Raw genomic sequence first — 15,872 nt, forward strand, 5'->3', positions numbered from 1 at the left:
GAAGTTACTCACCCTTATGCAGGCTCAGGAACACTATATTTCACAAGCATACGTAAAGCCAAAGGCGAACCATTCACCATCAGTGCGTAGTGCCCACTTGTTCTTATGCTTCTGAGTCTCAACTCCGTGCAGTCCGTTATAAGGTCATAGCTGACGATGGCACTGAGGTTGACATACCGGCGCAATCACACTAAACTTACAGATACCATACTTCCGACAGAAGTTTAGCGACTGATGGACATAGAATACCACATTAATGCAGACCTTCCGCCATGACATTCGGAGGCCTCAGCGAGTAGCGACAGTCAGAGCGGACTTTTAACAAACAGTCTGCTTCATACGCATCATGTCACCCAAGAAGAATCATCCACGGCGTCGCGTCGCGGACGGTGGAGTAATGTCACGCTACACTAGCACAGGGCATCTAATACTGTACTGTACGGCCTTCCATCAAAACACTATAAGAATCAAATCACGCTCGAACTCTTACGCATCAATGGGAGCTCAGAACCGGTGCACCTGCAGTGACGTCAGTTTTGTATCCCTCAAAGCGAGGACTCGTAACGACCCACCTCCTCACACTCCCGACCACGCAGGAAAGGTGGCTCGTGGCCCTCGGCATAGACAGAAGCCCAGAGGTCCGAATCGGGAGGGAAGGGCGCCTTCTTGGCTTCCTCAACTGCAGCATCAACCTCTGCTTTCGCGTCCTTGTCGAGTTTCTACGGCACAATGCGTCAGTAAGATGCGTGAGTATGTAACGAAGAAGGCGGCGTGCCTTCAGACTCTCCTCAGTCGCCAGACCCCAATCCGCTAGATAGCTCTGCATGCCACGGATAGGGTCGTTTGTACTGCGTACGCGCTGGATCTCCTCACGCGTACGGTAACTCGTTCCAGGGTCAGACATCCTGAGCATCAACGATCCATCATTGTGGTTGTGAGAGATAGTGAGGGCGCGACGTACGAGTGACCACCGTAGCGGTACGTGACGAATTCAAGTATTATAGGGCCCTTTCCATCCAGAACCCACTGCTTGGTGTGCTCCACAGCCTTCACGACCGAGAGGACGTCCATGCCATTCACCTAGATACAGGGTTAGTACTGATCTAGGGTGCTGCAAGGAATACGTTACCTGAATGCCTGGGATCTGGTCACCACGAGTATAATACTGAGTGTTCGACGAGCTCCGCTCCGCCAAGGTACCCATCCCGTACTTGTTATTCTCGCAGACGAACACGCATGGCAGGTTCCATAGCTTGGCCTATCATCACAGATATGTATGGCATAGTGAGCTTTAGATTGGATTGTGAGTAACGACAAACGCACCATGTTGAAAGCCTCGAACACCTGTCCCTGGTTACTCGCGCCGTCGCCATACATCGTCTACGTCACGATTGGCTTTTCCAGGTACTTCGCTGCGAACGCGAGGCCAGCACCAAGCGGGACTTGCACACCAACGATACCGTGCCCGCCCTGGAAGGACTCCGTAAAGACATGCATGGAGCCATCCTTGCCCTTCGAGATACCAGTTTTGCGGCCGAGAAGCTCGCTGACGAGCGCAAAGACGCTCCCACCACGCAAGATGGCGAACGAATGTGTGCGATAGGGTGAGATGATGTTGTCCTGGGGCGTCAGCACGTGCATCATGCCGACGATACAGCTTCCTGATTGAAGGTAGCCGCCAGACACGCGTCAGAATGTGTGCGACAAGGGTCTATGCGGGGCGCGCACCTGTCCGATGGCGAGATGACAGAAACCACGGATGAGCTTCTGCTTGTAGAGGGCGTCCGCGGCTTGCTCCATGCGGCGCATGGTGCTCATGAGCTTGTACATTTTCAGGAGGCCATCCTTGGTCACCTCGAGATCACGCGTCGGGGGGTCGGTTTTGAACCCATGGAAGGACTCCTCGTGAAGCGTGACCATGAAGGGTTCGGAGTGCGACGCCTCCTCCTTCAACTGTGTCGTGTCCGCTGCCGTCTGGAGCGCACGGACCAGAGGCCATGTAACGTGGACGGTGAGTTTGGGAATAGTAAGAGACGACGTCCGGCATCCCTTACAGTTTTGCGAGTGCGAGGAAGGCTAGCGCGTAACCGGGCGAGGGAGGCCATGGTGGATAGAGAAAAGATGAGCAAGCGCGTCGCTGGCGATGGGGATGGGCATTCATGAGGGACGCGGGCCGGCTCGTCACGCCACTTGCTGGTCAGTCCACACATGCTTCATCATGCATTGGAATTCACACATCGCTGAGAACGATGAGCAAGCATTCTTTGGACCTCAGTCGTTCTGCTTTAATCTAGGGACAGCTAATATACAAGATCATGGTTTCCTGCTATTCACACTCATCTGCGTCATTTTAGTGAATAACAAATTATGCCTTCTGATCACGCGCAAGAATGTCCTCGACCCGCTTGACCTTGCCTTCGTTGCCTGTGCCCGGCTCGATCTCCTTGTCGACTCGCGTGCCAATGCGAATGTCAGTCGCAATGCACGGCGCGCCCTTCGCGTGCACCGCGGCGTGACAATCATGAATGGCTTGCATAACGGCGGACCATGGGCCCTCTGGTACTCGCGCTAGCTCTCATGAGGCTCGTCGACTCGGTGGACTTGCCTATATTGGTTCCATAACCACTAAATAGTGATCAGTTAGATGGGCTGTCCTACCCTGCATGTTCAACGAAGCACCACTTACTGCATCTGAGAATGTCGCAGTACTTTCTGAGCTGTAATTTCTGCTAGCAGCTATCCAAGATATACCTTGTGCTTTAATCCGGTCTTGTCAAGCACGCGAGCGCACTCCGCAACATATTCTGCAACCTGTATAATGATGTTTTAATCAGCGACACTGCAAATGTTAGATATTCACGTACGGATGGTTCTCCGATGCCCATTGGCACCAGGCAGAAATCTATCATGTCACACCATCAGCTTCTGTGGTACGCTATATTCGCCGTTGTGCACCTGCAACAGCATAGAGATCGTCTGTCTTCTGAGCCATTGGCGTAAGAGAATGATATCCGGAAGAGCTTTAGCTTGCCCGGAGCGTTTATCGAGGCACGCGGGGTAATTTGGCACACCGCGGCGCATGCTTTTGGACATGCATCCTCCTCGACCTCTCCAGGCCACCGCTTGCATCCTTCTCTCATTTACCAACTGTCGACTGATTGCACCGTCTCGATTGCGTTACCTCTCTCTTGAACTTGGACAGGCTGTCAGCCAGTAGGCTATCTCCTAGAACCCAAAGCTCCCAGGTGGGCTCCTAGTGGTCACCCTTGTATTATGAACATTACAGTGCAGGCTATCTGCATTCTACCACCATGACAATCGAAGCAATGAGTCTCTCTGCCTTGAAAAAGGCCAAGAACACAATCATAGGCAACCCCACCGCTAAACACGCCATGGCCAACGATGAGGCGTTCATCGGAACATAAGCATGCAGCGCAGCGTCTATGGCTTCTACGCATTGACCGGCGACCAGCCTCGTCGACTTCATCAACAACCCGCCCCTGATATTAGAGGACCCTTCATCGTCGCAGGACGATATCCGCATCGAGGCCGCACATGTTATTGCCTCGCTGTCCTATGGTGCGTACTTCCTTTACATGCGCCCTCCTTACGTCCGGCCTGAACGCACTACGGCCCAGGCTCCGAGGATGCGCTCAAGACTCTTATGAGATACAATGCCCACCAAGCCTTCATCTACGCAATAGCCAGCTTCCGACCACCTGAGTCGCCCAAGTTTCGTGCGGCCTTTGCACGCGCCCTGCGTGCGCTGGCGGCATCCATTGCCAATGCAGTCGGACCGTCGCAATAGGGCTTGCATACCGCTTCTTTAGAGGTGCGCAACGGAGCCAAGGTTGCGCTGGACTACCTCTTCCAGGTAATATGCTCTATCCTGATACACACGACTTTGTTCAATGACATGTTCACCCCATTTGTTGCCCAGCCGGAAGTATTGGACACCTTTTTGCCTCTACTCGCGGACTCCTCTGCGCAAACTGTGATATCGATAGCACAACTCCTTGCAAATGCAATTCGGGTGCCAATCCATCGTGTGGCAGTATCAGATTGGTTGCCGGTGGCAGATCGCCTGAAGGAGGTGAAAGGCAAGAGAGCGTGGGAGAAGCCTGGCTTATCGAGCTCTTCCAGCAGACGAAACGGCCGGGTCATGCGAAGTTTGATTGCTCTGCTGCAGAAGAAAGATATCAAGGTAGGCAATCCCAAAATATCGACCGAAGGCATGACTATATGCGCGTCCCGCAGTCGCAAGAAGCTGCCCTTTCTGCACTCGCTTATCTGGCAAAGGACAATCCTCAAGTGGCATCGAAGTTGACCAAGGCCATTCTAGACCGAGAAGGTATTGACATGAGCACGGAACAGTCACACTGACTGACGTCTCCATTCATCACAGCGCCGCTCTCACAAGTGCTCACCTATTGCACATCACGTTGCACTGACCTTCAGCTCGCCGCATGTCTATGGCAAGTTATCCGTAGACTACGGCACATATCACCATACTCATCATTTTCCTAGCGCAATGCAGATAATCCGCTCCGGGTTCCCCCACCTGGTGTGTCATCGGAAATTATTTCTACATCCGACAGTGGGGATCCTCTCTCCTCTTTGCCGCTAGCCGACTATACACTCCCACATAACTTTCTTCCACCCCCACTCTGTCATAGCCTCGACGCTGGCAGCTAGGATACGTTTGCAAATTTTCACATCCTAGCCGGCGAGCTCCGGTATCGTCACGTTCGCATCCCCCCGGCGTGCCCTTCCCAGTCTCTTCGCAATGCGTCTGAGAATGCCGAGCATAGATGCTCTCTGAGCAGGCACGGTGGAACGAGACAGGAGCAATATGTCCTTGAGGGTATACCCCGCTCGATCGCCTTCAGCATGATGATGCAATCTGAGTGTGGGTCGGTAGCCATATAATAAGATACGACTTTCGGTGTTGCTCACTTGCCTTGCTCAGACCGCAATACAGCATTGAGGTTCATACACTTTAGTTTGCATACAGGGGTTTCATATGAAACAACAGAACACCCGTTGCGAATTACAATGTACAGTAGCGTCCTCAAGTGTGCCGAGCCAGGATGCAGGTGCAATAACCTCGATGATCTGCGAGTTCCGTCCGCCGAATTCCACGTATCCGCGTCACTCACGCGTTCAAATTCATCAAGGTGCATGCACAACAAAAACGTCTATCTGCACGGTCGTTCGCTTACTCGGCTTGTAGATGGTGGTACAAAGGGAATTGTTGGAATGCTTTTGTGCTCGTCGCTCATCGCACTCGTTGGTGCCGCCGATCAACTACAATCACAATCTAGCCCACGCAAGTTGCAGGTTGTGAACACGAAGGTATGCCCATCACGTCCAAATCTTGCACCTCTGTGATGATAATGGTCAGTTTTTGTGTTCCTCACTATCTGCTTGCAGCGACAATCCATGATCTGCGAATTCCTTTTCCCATCCTCCATCCTTGCCGTTAAGATGAACCGCAAGATGCTGGTCATCGTCCTCGAAATAGAGATCTGCATATACGACATTTCGAACATGCGGCTCATGCGCGTTGTAGAGACCACACCGAACCCTGAAGGTGAGTACTTTCGCCCCCTGTTTACTCACAGCGCACAACTCGGCTTGTCTGCGCAGCCATCGTCGCTCTCTCTCCCTCCACCGACAGTTCCCACCTTGCATACTCTTCTCCAGTCCCCTCTCCCACCTCATGAGTCACCGCTCGCTCGGCCATCCGTCCAGCCCGCCACACCTCCTTGTCAGCGCAGCAGACAGGTGACGTGCTCATCTTCTCGACATGCTCGCTGACCGTCGCAAACGTCATTCAGGCGCACAAAAACCAATTTACTTCCTCTCGATTAACTTGACGGGGACCCTGCTTGCGACCTCATCGGAGAAGGGCACCGTCATCGCAAGTCCTGTCTGGCCGACTCTGCGATAGAAAGCGTCCCTCATACACGTGCGCGAGTAGCGCGCACCGCATCTGTCTCGCAGATTTGTGCTTTTCGTTCCTCTCAAACGCTTGCGAGAGTAGCTTGAAGTTGGTGCTTGTCTCGGAGATCGCACGTGGCGTCAGCTTCGGCTATTCTCTGCTAAAGCTCTGCAGTGTATGCGAGTGCGGGCGTATACTGTCCCTCGACCTTCTCGCGTGCTGCACGCTCCACCTCCATCTCCGTCTTCATGTCGGGCACTGCCACAGTCTGCAGTTGCGCAGTTTCCAGCTCTTGCATCTGCTTGTAGGCGCGATGCAGCTCCTCTTCGACTGCAGCCTGAGCTCGATGCTGCGCATCAATCTCAGCCACCTCCGACTCTGTCAGAGCTTTTGCATTCTCGAACGGACGTGCGATCATCGTCAGTCCAAGCATGATCATCGTGCGCTAGAATGCTCACCTCCCTTTGCACAGCTGCGAATCCGTTCAGCATCTCGTGGAGCTCAGCTCGCGTCGAAGCAAGCCATTGTCGTGTGCCGAAGAGCTCCTCCTGGGCCTTACTTTTGATTCCTCAGCAGTCACGTTGGCCTCTTCAGTTTCCAGCAGAGCAGAGTTCTGAAGCTCGACCATCGCTGATGATGCGTATTTGCTCTTTCAGAGAATGAACAGTTTGAGTTCGGCTCTCAACCATGAGTGCGGCGTCTTCGAGCTAGCTCGCCCCACGTCAAAGAAGGCCTGCACTTCGACTTTTGAGAAGCGATGAACGTACTAATATGCGCGAGCTAGGCTGAAAAGCGCATGGGCGTGGATGTCTTGAGCATCGATGGTTTCGAGTGTAAGTATCTTGCGATCCATTGGGTTGGAATCCGCTAATCAATCTCATACCTTCAGGCGCTGGCCATCTTGGCGAGGACGACATCCGTGGGTTCGTACTTGTACGTAGCCGCATTCATTACCTACGAGAGCACATCTCACATGCACCCGAACTAGCTTGCTCGCACCGCACAAGAGCTCAAGATTCCATACATCGCGTCAGGAGAGATCGCCGACGGGCGTGGTCTGGCTGCTGCCTTGGCACTGGGCGCTGCGGTGGGTAATCCTATCATCATGATGCTGGTGAAAGCCGCTTTAGTTGGCGGTCATGGAGGAGTGCGATGCGCCAGAGGGACGCAATAGCGAGCGGCATGCGTCTTGAGAACGCAAGTTGGCGCACTTGGCGCACGGCGGAAACAGAGGATCAAGCTGAACAGTATCAGTCCAGAGACGATCAGTCGGTGTGTGTCCACGTCCCCGCGGCGAGCACGCTCCGTCGTTCGCGGTGCCCGTGTTCTCAATCTCCATGGCACTCAGACATCGCGATCGGTACTCGATGGAGGTCGCAATGTCGTGGAATACTTCTCAAAGTGAAGTTCCGCCATATGGACGCCATGAGCGCGATCGCGAACGCGACGAGCAGCATCGGTCGATGCCCTCGCCACACGCAGTCTGCACGCAGCGCTTGCCGCTGACCCCCGCCATACATCGCGACTCTGCCCGGGTCGTCGGTCAACATGCGTTGCAACTTGTTAGTGTATTCGAAACCGCAAGCCTCCTTTAATTTGGAAATCATGCTTGCTTCTGCCTCGTCGGATGCAGAAACGCCATGCATCAGACGTTTGGACAGCTTCGTCGTGTAGTATGTCTGGAACATGTCCTTGTCATCGATGTACTTGAACTATTCTAAGCAGAGACATCATTGGCCATCCCATACTTTTTCCAAATGGATAAATGAGTGAAGTGAGGAATAGAGATCCTCTGAGTGCCTTCCCAGTCCTCCACCTTATGAGGTAAAATTCTACCACGCATCATCACAGCATCACCTAATGGCGACATAAATCAGTCGGTGAGTAGCAGCTCAGATCTTAAGCAAAAAATCACCTGGTAATAATCTGACTTTGAGTCCTAAAGATGGGAAGTAAATGTGTCCTCCCTTGAAATTCCCAAGGGCCACGATGATAACCCATGCCAGGATAGGATCATACCTATCAACATGCGTGGAGGATTGACTGTTGACCAGGATCTCCCTCCCTTCAAGCACTAAAGGATCTATGCTGCCCAGGAGTTCAGCTGCGGTGTTATCTTTCTCCATCTTCTCTCTTATTACTACTGCGTGTTTATAAAACCTTGGATCACCGGCTTTGATGATTGCATTTACGCGCAATGAGAGAATGCGCATTGACTTCACGATTGCTGTTGAATGTCTTAGAGTAGTTGCATTTCTGATGAAGTCTACGCTTGGGGTAATCTCGCTAGTTGCCTGTAATTGCAAAATTAATTTATGCTAAAGCTGATCATTTTGCACTTACAGGTTGACCAATTCCATGCCAGCCCCTTACCAACTTAAGCTCTCCTCTAACACCTTCACCTTTGGTGTACTGATCCTCCTTCCCTTTCTTGACCTTGGGTTTTACACACGTAAAGTACCCTTGAAGGTCTTTCATCAAAGCTTCCTTTTATTCATCTCAGTCATATTTTAAGATATTATATATCAGATAACTCACCTGTCCACGCTTCTTTACCAACCTTGGTAAATGAATCACTAGCTTTTCCCCATCAGAGGAATAAGCACTTCTAGGGATATCATCATCCCAAGTTTTAACGTCAGATGGGGTCTGTGTAAAGCCCTTCACAGCGTCTGCAAAGCTGAAAGGGAAGACATCTAGATTCATATTAGCTATATTGTATATTGTTATACGAGAATAACGTACTTTTGTTTTCTTCTGCTCGTTCAGTCATCATTCTCGCGTCTTTCTGCATGTTATCCTCTATGTTCTGCTTCTTCTTCCTATCGCTCCTGTGTAAGTTGCGTCATTGTCATAATCATAACCAACGTCTATGTATAAGTGATAAAAACTCACACTTTCGAGCCCCTTTTTCTCTTTCTCACAGGCTTCCCATCAGGCTTGGAACGATGGTCTTCAACCTCTTCATCAGATACGTCAGACATGTCTGACAAGTCATCGGTTCCGAATACTTCTTTTCGAAGCTTTTCCAGCCCATCATCGTCCAACGAACTAACTAGGTGAGCCTTTGAATATGATTAAGCAAAGTGGGAACTTACTCGATGTCTTTCATGGAATAATCCCACAATGTCTTCGTTATCTCCTAATAATAAGGCTCATAACACTTGCAACGTGAACGGTAGTCAATACTCACGTTGTCGTTGACATTGTCCTGGCTGTCGTCTTCGCCCTCAGCCTGGTCCAAGATTGCCTCTAGAACGATGTCATTTGTGACGGGAACCTGGCCGCTGTCATCTATGTTCTTCGCCTTCTTCAGGCATCGCTTCCCCAGGTCAATCTCCATTGCGTCATCATCCTCCTCCATGCCGTCGCCCCCGGCCTGGCCTAGGAAATAGTCGATTGCCTCTGGAAAAATGTTGTTCACGATGAGCACCCCAATCTAGGAATGAAGCACCATGTCACCAATGTCAACCCTCCACTGTAGGAGGCACTCACATTGTATGGATCACCTTCATGCTCAAAATAATTAAAGAAACTGCCACCTTCCGACGGCATGTCATCACCATCGTCGTCCATCACCTGGGGGCACAGCTTAGTGAGGTTCTTCGAATCATCCTTCCAGTCGATCTTCTGGGCCTGTTTGTCATAAGATACACAGTTAGCCTGGTGGCATTGGAATTGTCGCAATTGCTCTTACCTGAGGCTCCACATCACGTTCCCATGAGAACTCAAGCATGGATTGTGTAATGCCATCCACGTCAGGCTGATTGTCCTCCACTGCGATATGCAACATGTACCGGTACTCCTTCTTCAGCACCCTGTTCGAGAAATACGGATTTTCCTTGAAGTGCTGCACGAGTTGTCAGTCAACGACGATGCGTCTGCACAACATGTAATGTGCCCCACTCACAAATTCTAGCGTGAAACACCGCGATTCCCCCAAATCCCGCGCGACCCAGACGTCCTCCAGATAGCTGAGCAGGACCTGGTCCACGTTGTGCTGCGCTTGCATTGCGAGCATGTTGTGGTTCATGAGCGCGACGGCCCAGAACTTCGGGATCCCCTTGAGGAGGCTCCGCCGGTCTTCATACACGGACAAGAGAAACTCCTGTGCATGGCGCTCTACATGCCGGATAGCACGGCCCCGTTAGCTCACTCTATCAAGGATGGAGGAGGGTGGGAGCGCACCTAGGATAAGCTCACGACGCGCAAGTTCCCTTTGGATCCCCTGCAGCTTCGCCGCGTACTCGTCTGTCAGCTTGACGTCACTGAGGAGATCTTTCTCTGTCGAGTCCCCAGGGGATGCACGTTTCACGCCCTTGCTGGTCATTGTGACGTTCTAGGAAAGGATGAACTGGCAGAGAGGCAGTGAGACTTGGTCGTACAGCAGATGGCTTACAAACAAACAGTGGGTAGAGCAGAATCTAACACACACACGTTCGATAAGCTAGAAAGTTTTACGGGTGCTTAGGCTTCTTCGAAGCATAGCCACAACTGCTCGGCATTGTCGCGCACCTGATCTGTATTTTCTTGAACACTTAAGGTAAGGGAGCGGCTGGTGAAAGTGTTTCGTCCAACCACAGATCTCCTTGCGTTCTGTTCGAGTCGCGCCGTCTGTTGCAGCTCGAGGTAGTGGCGGAGACAAGTAATGGTTGAGGGAAGAAGGTCTGAATCCGGACAGATTGACGGTCCGCGCGCGCCGCTGACGTAAGCGGCCCCCTCGAAAACGCGACGCGCGCCAACCGCCCGCAAGCGCCCGCGCGTCCGCGGTTTCGGACCGAGGAAAAAACGCCTGGGAGACGGTAGACCACTGGGATAATTTATTACGTGTTTTTCGAACGGATTCCGTGGCGAACGAGGGCCAGACGGCGAGATTCGCGCAAACGAGGCGTGAGAAAATGCCGCGCGTTGGCGTCGACTGCCTAAAACGGCAACACGGTTGAGGGCCCCGCGCGCGCCTGTGGGACCGTAAATCTCCCACGCCGGGACCGTCGCGACGAAGACGGCTGCGACACGGGCGGATCCTGGCGGGCAGCCGCGCTGGCGGTGGGCGCGAAGCCCTCGCGATCTGCCAAATTGATGGTCCTGGGTTTGCGTCCCCCGGCGGCTCCTCCTCCTCCCACTCAGCTCTCCCTCCTGCCATTGCCCTCTCACCGCTCCTGCCCTCTCCTACCTACGCTCCGTCACATCCTCACCGACCGCCCCTATACCTACCCGCTCTTCTCGTTCTCGCGTGCATCGCCCGGCTCGACGTCGGCACTTCCATCCCATTCAAATGGCACGAATGTGCCTCGACGCTCAACGGCGCGCTCGCCGCTCGCTACGCCTCTCATAACACGTTCGGAACGAGAGAATGGAAAGGTGAGTGCCGGCGTTCTCCTATGCATGCGCCATCGCTGACGAACGTTAACCGTGCATTTATACATTGTGCGTTGACCCTCAACGACACTCAGTGACCTGCCACGGGTTCACCCATCCCGACTATGGTTGGTTCCGGACTCCACTGCATACGCTACGTACCTGCCCTCCCCCATGGTCCATGAAGCTGCCTTTATCCGTTCCACAGCTTCCCTCAACACACGAGCAGGCGCCATCGGCTTCGCCACCCCCCTCCTCGTCCACATCGTACTCATGCCCGTCACCGCAGATCCACGGAGGCATGAGCAGGCGCCATCGGCTTCGCCACCCCCCTCCTCGTCCACATCGTATTCATGCCATTCCCAACGACACGATGCCCGTCACCGCAGATTCACGGAGGGGCGCAGGAGGGACGCAGTGTGCTGAATCGATAGATACCCCCCCTCGAGCTATCTGCTACGACGATGCTCGCGCTGCCACTTGTGCGGCCTGGTATGTGGACCGCCGGCAGGGTGCAATAACGACCGTTGATGGGCGGCGCAACACATCCCAGCAAACACATCCCAGCACAACTGTCACTACGCCACCGGCATAACTTGATCGCGTCGTGGACGACGGGCATGGAATGAATGAAGCGGAGCATGCAGGCAGACGGGGCTGTTAGTGCCCATCAGTGCGACCGTTCCACACCCCGCACACCTACCTATACAATCTCAATCTGCCTAGTACAGTACTGTAGACATGTGCATGTAAACTTAAAACTTACACCCCCCTCACATTGATAGAATTGAATTGTCAACAACGGAAATGGAATTGAATGAAAACAAAAACCATCAATTGTCGAAAGGATGAAACACAGTGACAGGTTCTACCACATGTGGTACACGGATCACTAGCGGCGCGCTTCGGATTGAAGTAGTCCTTCCGTTCGACGAGTGGCGTGTCCGTCCATGACAGGAGGTACTTGAATATAGTACCTGGATTGTCGAAATTCTCCGCCCAGCCCCCCCCAGGTGCAGATGTCACGAATGGGCCACCGAAGCACCATGGCGAGATACTGACATCCTCCGCGATGGAAAGAGTGGGTTCCTTATGGGCGAGGATCGATGCCGATATCGCACAGATTGTTTCGGAAGCACTGTATGAAGTTGTCGTTCGACTACCGCAGGCCAGAGCAATTCAACCACGGTTTATCGGTAGCAGTGCTCACAACTCACCATGGGCCATGGCCTCTCCTGCATTCACCCTGACTCCATCATTACCGACGTGTTTGCGAAACACGTAGCCGGTCTGCTCTATATTCATGCCCTTGCACAGATTCCACCATTCCGCAAACACTCGGTGTCGCAATCTGGGCCGGAGGGGCGCGCATGTGGCAATGGGCAGCGCCACCACCGGTATGTTTGTATATATGTACGCTGGTACTATATAGCGGGGAGCGCTGGGAGACAGGGTCTCCAGTGTTTTGCCTCAGAGTTACCACGACGCGGCGCGCAATTCGGTCACTCATCGACGCCCTCGGACAGTGGCCAGTGGCGATTTTCCACACTCGGACCGGACACGTCCATGTTGGAATATCAAGCCTAGCTATACTTAAGTATGGACTTATCAGTTGGTATTTCCTTTTATGTACTTATCGGGCATTAGCGCCCATAAGACTTTTCACCCGCTTCGCTCGTTCTGCGGGCTTCAGTCCTTCTATCATCAAGGAGCTGAAGCCTGTGAGTACCGATACTGTCCTGCCACCGGGGGCATGGGCCCATGATTCTGCCCGAAACATTTTGAACACATTGTAATAATAGTCTAAATAATTATGCAATGTTTTTAGCACATACATTTTGAAATCATTTTGAATGTTTTAAAATGTTTTAAGCATCAACATTGTGGCACAATTTTGATAGCATTCATAAAGATGCAAGAATGAGACCCCAATGCTGCAGATGACAGCATTTAAGCATTATTGCAATAGCATCCTAAATGTTTCTTGGGAGAAAATCTTAAATGATACCTGTGAGTAGCCATGATGTTCTCAAGGTGTTCCCAATGGATTCATCGTGATCGCATAATTGTTATTACTATATATAGTAATGTGCTAACCATATTAGGACACCCTCCGATGTGTTCAAGATGATTCCAGCCGACACATGATGGAAAGCATTCTGATACTCATCATAACATCACATTGATCACATTTGTAATGTACCCTTAAGATCCATTCAAAATGATACCAATATATTATATGAACGCTGGCCAGAGCAAAATTGTTGTCTCATCCTGGTGTCTTTCTGAATAATATCACTATTATTCCACAATGTGCTCACTCGAAATAATTCAAATCATTCTGTGATGTTTACATCAGTAACATTAGAGTTACATTGTGACTGTTATCGTGATGTGTCCAAAATGTTCCCAGCGGAATCATGGGCTCATGCCTCCGGTGTGCATGAATGCAGCATACATACTAATGTATCGTAGTTGACTCTAGGTACATACTACTAATAGAGTCCTTCTATCATCAAGGAGCTGAAGCCTTTGACTCTAGCGTGTGTCCTCCCGTCCACTCCTTTTCCATCCGTTTACAGGTTATGAGCCCCGCCGGCCACTACGAGATGTCACTCAGCAATCACGAATCATCAGTCAGGATCCCCCACCTCGCAGAAGATGGATCGAACTGGGTGCTCTATAAGGAGCAACTCAGGTCCGCCGTAACGGCGAAGAAGCTGGTGCGATATCTCGATGGCCGCGACAAGGAGCCTACTGCACCCACGGCTCCAGGGGTGGATTCCGACGCAGACGAGGCGTACGCAGATGCGTACGACACTTGGGCCGCCGGACATGAGGCGATCAAAACGCTTCTATACCAGACGCTACCGGAAACGCTGAAACTCCGGATTATCCCCGAGAAGAAGGCGTCCGGAGCTTGGAAGGTGGTCATAGCTGAGTATGACAATCGCGGTGACTTCGTCCAGGCTGAACTGCTCCGACGCATGCATGCTCTTCGCTGCACCGAGGAGAAGGACCCTCGACCGACCCTAGATAAGCTCCAGAAGCTTAAGGCCGAGTTCACGACAGCTGGCGGTGTTCTTGACGACAAGCAATACTGCGTGCTCATCATCAGCTGCCTCCCGGAGTCTTATCGCCCCGTCGTACACACCATCCTCTCAGCTGCTCACCTGGCTTCCATCCAGGCTACTGGCACCACCACAACTCCCACTCCCACCATCACATCCGATGAACTCTTACGCCAGATCTACTCAGTCGCACGCGACGAGTTTGCCCTGGACGAGTCGCAGAGCACTGCGGAAGACTCCGCACTCATGACGAGGTCGGATGGCAAGGATGTGAGGAAGACGTGCAGCAATTACAATAAGCCCAGCCATCTGAAAGCGGACTGCTGGGCAAAAGGTGGTGGAAAAGAGGGCCAAGGGCCACGGAGCAAGAACAGAGGGAGGAAGCATGACAAGGGCTCAGGGGGAGCCAGTGCAAATGCGGCGACAACAGGCAATGACGAGGCGTTCGCATTCGCCATTGCGACCGATTTTTCGAAGGTCAAGGGAGCGAAGCTCCCGAAGCTCACCCAGATCCTCGATTCAGGTGCAAGCCGACACTTCGATCTGGTACGCTCAAATTTCACCACATTCTGGGAGATCGAACGCAAGCCGATCACATCAGCCGACGGCCGTGTCTTTTATGCCACCGGTGAAGGCGACGTCTGCGTCGCTACTGTGCACAAGGGAAAGACAGTCAAGTTTACCCTATGCGACGTTCTCTATGCACCGTCTATGCCTTTCGCCCTCATCTCCATCAGCCGCACTACAAAGGCTGGCTACGCCGTCCGTTTCGAGCACGACGGGTGCCATGTCGTCTCCCCTCGAGGTACCACCGTGTTTGTAGCCGCCGAGCGCAACGGTCTGTACCTGCTACCCGGATCACCAGTCCCATCAGCGCCTGCGAAGGAGACAGCGTTAATGGTAACGCTATCACTCACCGAGTTCCATTGATGCATGGCCCATGCCTATGCCCCTGCCCTCAAGAAGATGGTTGAGGCTAACATCATCACCGGAGTATGACTCGAGGACACGAACACCGAGTTCTGCGAACCTTGCACAAAGGCGAAGCAGACCCGTGAGTCGTTCCCGAAGGCGCGCTCGAGCCCGCAAGCGACCGCGTACAGTCAGCGCGTGCACACGGATGTCTGGGGGGAAAGCGCCGGTGAAGTCCCTCGGTGGCAAGGAGTACTATGTCTCCTTCACCGACGACTACTCAGACGAGGCAGTTGTGTGCCCTATTGCCCGCAAAAGCGATATACTTACACAGTACAAGGCCTACAGCTTATGGGTGAAGGCCCACCGAGGTGTCAACTCCATCAAGGAACTGCAGAGCGATAATGGAGGGGAGTACATGAGCACGGAATTCCAGGCTTATCTGAAAAGCGAAGGTACGCACCATCGCCGAACCGTGCATGACTCCCCGCAGGAGAATGGCAAGGCTGAACACCTTAACCGGACGCTCGCCGAGCACTCCCGCATGCTGCTCTTCGACGCGGACCTCTCCAAGTTCATCTGGGCCG

The 15,872-nt window shown here is 52.6% G+C and overlaps 10 protein-coding genes across 10 annotated transcripts; 5 read left to right on the plus strand and 5 right to left on the minus strand.

Annotated features, from left to right (window-relative positions):
• Window positions 1-303: 303 nt before the first annotated feature.
• LAESUDRAFT_732557 (mitochondrial pyruvate dehydrogenase E1 component beta subunit) lies at window positions 304-2,149 on the minus strand. Its single transcript, XM_040910262.1, has 10 exons — window positions 2,055-2,149; window positions 1,729-1,974; window positions 1,656-1,661; window positions 1,385-1,620; window positions 1,324-1,357; window positions 1,130-1,258; window positions 962-1,080; window positions 776-905; window positions 546-719; window positions 304-519 (listed from the first exon to the last, which is right to left on the minus strand). The coding sequence occupies exons 1-9, from the start codon at window positions 2,103-2,105 to the stop codon at window positions 546-548; spliced, it is 1,125 nt and encodes a 374-aa protein (XP_040757871.1). The 5' UTR covers window positions 2,106-2,149; the 3' UTR covers window positions 304-519.
• Window positions 2,150-2,365: 216 nt separating this feature from the next.
• On the minus strand, window positions 2,366-3,019 carry LAESUDRAFT_709261 (YkoF-like protein; the record flags this gene model as incomplete). Its single annotated transcript, XM_040906714.1, has 4 exons — window positions 2,956-3,019; window positions 2,865-2,902; window positions 2,752-2,811; window positions 2,366-2,572 (listed from the first exon to the last, which is right to left on the minus strand). The coding sequence occupies exons 1-4, from the start codon at window positions 2,990-2,992 to the stop codon at window positions 2,366-2,368; spliced, it is 342 nt and encodes a 113-aa protein (XP_040757872.1). The 5' UTR covers window positions 2,993-3,019.
• A 307-nt stretch (window positions 3,020-3,326) lies between these two features.
• Window positions 3,327-4,527, plus strand: LAESUDRAFT_666763 (uncharacterized protein; the record flags this gene model as incomplete). Its single annotated transcript, XM_040905267.1, has 6 exons — window positions 3,327-3,409; window positions 3,473-3,579; window positions 3,639-3,761; window positions 4,008-4,204; window positions 4,258-4,351; window positions 4,406-4,527. The coding sequence occupies 6 exons, from the start codon at window positions 3,327-3,329 to the stop codon at window positions 4,525-4,527; spliced, it is 726 nt and encodes a 241-aa protein (XP_040757873.1).
• A 915-nt stretch (window positions 4,528-5,442) lies between these two features.
• LAESUDRAFT_620352 (uncharacterized protein) lies at window positions 5,443-5,595 on the plus strand (the record flags this gene model as incomplete). Its single annotated transcript, XM_040903264.1, has 1 exon — window positions 5,443-5,595. A coding segment is annotated over one exon (153 nt), but the record flags the coding sequence as incomplete, so codon positions are not given.
• A 509-nt stretch (window positions 5,596-6,104) lies between these two features.
• On the minus strand, window positions 6,105-6,572 carry LAESUDRAFT_764866 (uncharacterized protein; the record flags this gene model as incomplete). Its single annotated transcript, XM_040913525.1, has 3 exons — window positions 6,105-6,341; window positions 6,403-6,444; window positions 6,504-6,572. 3 exons carry the CDS (start codon window positions 6,570-6,572, stop codon window positions 6,105-6,107), a joined length of 348 nt encoding a protein of 115 aa, XP_040757875.1.
• Window positions 6,573-6,740: 168 nt separating this feature from the next.
• Window positions 6,741-7,118, plus strand: LAESUDRAFT_764867 (uncharacterized protein; the record flags this gene model as incomplete). The annotated part of the gene is made up of 3 exons (XM_040913526.1): window positions 6,741-6,777; window positions 6,834-6,877; window positions 6,933-7,118. The coding sequence occupies 3 exons, from the start codon at window positions 6,741-6,743 to the stop codon at window positions 7,116-7,118; spliced, it is 267 nt and encodes an 88-aa protein (XP_040757876.1).
• Window positions 7,119-7,661: 543 nt separating this feature from the next.
• On the minus strand, window positions 7,662-8,229 carry LAESUDRAFT_666786 (uncharacterized protein; the record flags this gene model as incomplete). The annotated part of the gene is made up of 2 exons (XM_040905270.1): window positions 7,662-7,801; window positions 7,860-8,229. Coding segments are annotated over 2 exons (510 nt in total), but the record flags the coding sequence as incomplete, so codon positions are not given.
• An 857-nt stretch (window positions 8,230-9,086) lies between these two features.
• On the minus strand, window positions 9,087-10,274 carry LAESUDRAFT_666769 (uncharacterized protein; the record flags this gene model as incomplete). The annotated part of the gene is made up of 5 exons (XM_040905268.1): window positions 9,087-9,383; window positions 9,440-9,580; window positions 9,642-9,794; window positions 9,855-10,066; window positions 10,133-10,274. The coding sequence occupies 5 exons, from the start codon at window positions 10,272-10,274 to the stop codon at window positions 9,087-9,089; spliced, it is 945 nt and encodes a 314-aa protein (XP_040757878.1).
• Window positions 10,275-10,924: 650 nt separating this feature from the next.
• Window positions 10,925-11,897, plus strand: LAESUDRAFT_816677 (uncharacterized protein; the record flags this gene model as incomplete). The annotated part of the gene is made up of 2 exons (XM_040914799.1): window positions 10,925-11,305; window positions 11,592-11,897. Exons 1-2 carry the CDS (start codon window positions 11,024-11,026, stop codon window positions 11,895-11,897), a joined length of 588 nt encoding a protein of 195 aa, XP_040757879.1. The 5' UTR covers window positions 10,925-11,023.
• Window positions 11,898-13,932: 2,035 nt separating this feature from the next.
• On the plus strand, window positions 13,933-15,021 carry LAESUDRAFT_606225 (uncharacterized protein; the record flags this gene model as incomplete). Its single annotated transcript, XM_040903119.1, has 2 exons — window positions 13,933-14,382; window positions 14,815-15,021. Coding segments are annotated over 2 exons (657 nt in total), but the record flags the coding sequence as incomplete, so codon positions are not given.
• Between the last annotated feature and the right edge of the window lie 851 nt (window positions 15,022-15,872).

Source organism: Laetiporus sulphureus, assembly GCF_001632365.1.
Source record: "Laetiporus sulphureus 93-53 unplaced genomic scaffold LAESUscaffold_91, whole genome shotgun sequence".
NCBI classification, from domain to species: Eukaryota; Fungi; Basidiomycota; class Agaricomycetes; order Polyporales; family Laetiporaceae; genus Laetiporus; species Laetiporus sulphureus.

Coding starts and splice junctions, on each gene's coding strand:
- LAESUDRAFT_732557 (XM_040910262.1), bottom strand. CDS start 2,105: ATGGCCTCCCTCGCCCGGTTACGCGCTAGCCTTCCTCGCACTCGCAAA. Junction 1,358..1,384: donor CTGGAAAAGCCAATCGTGAC/GTAGACGATGTA, acceptor CGACGGCGCGAG/TAACCAGGGACAGGTGTTCG. Junction 1,081..1,129: donor ACCAGATCCCAGGCATTCAG/GTAACGTATTCC, acceptor CCCTGTATCTAG/GTGAATGGCATGGACGTCCT.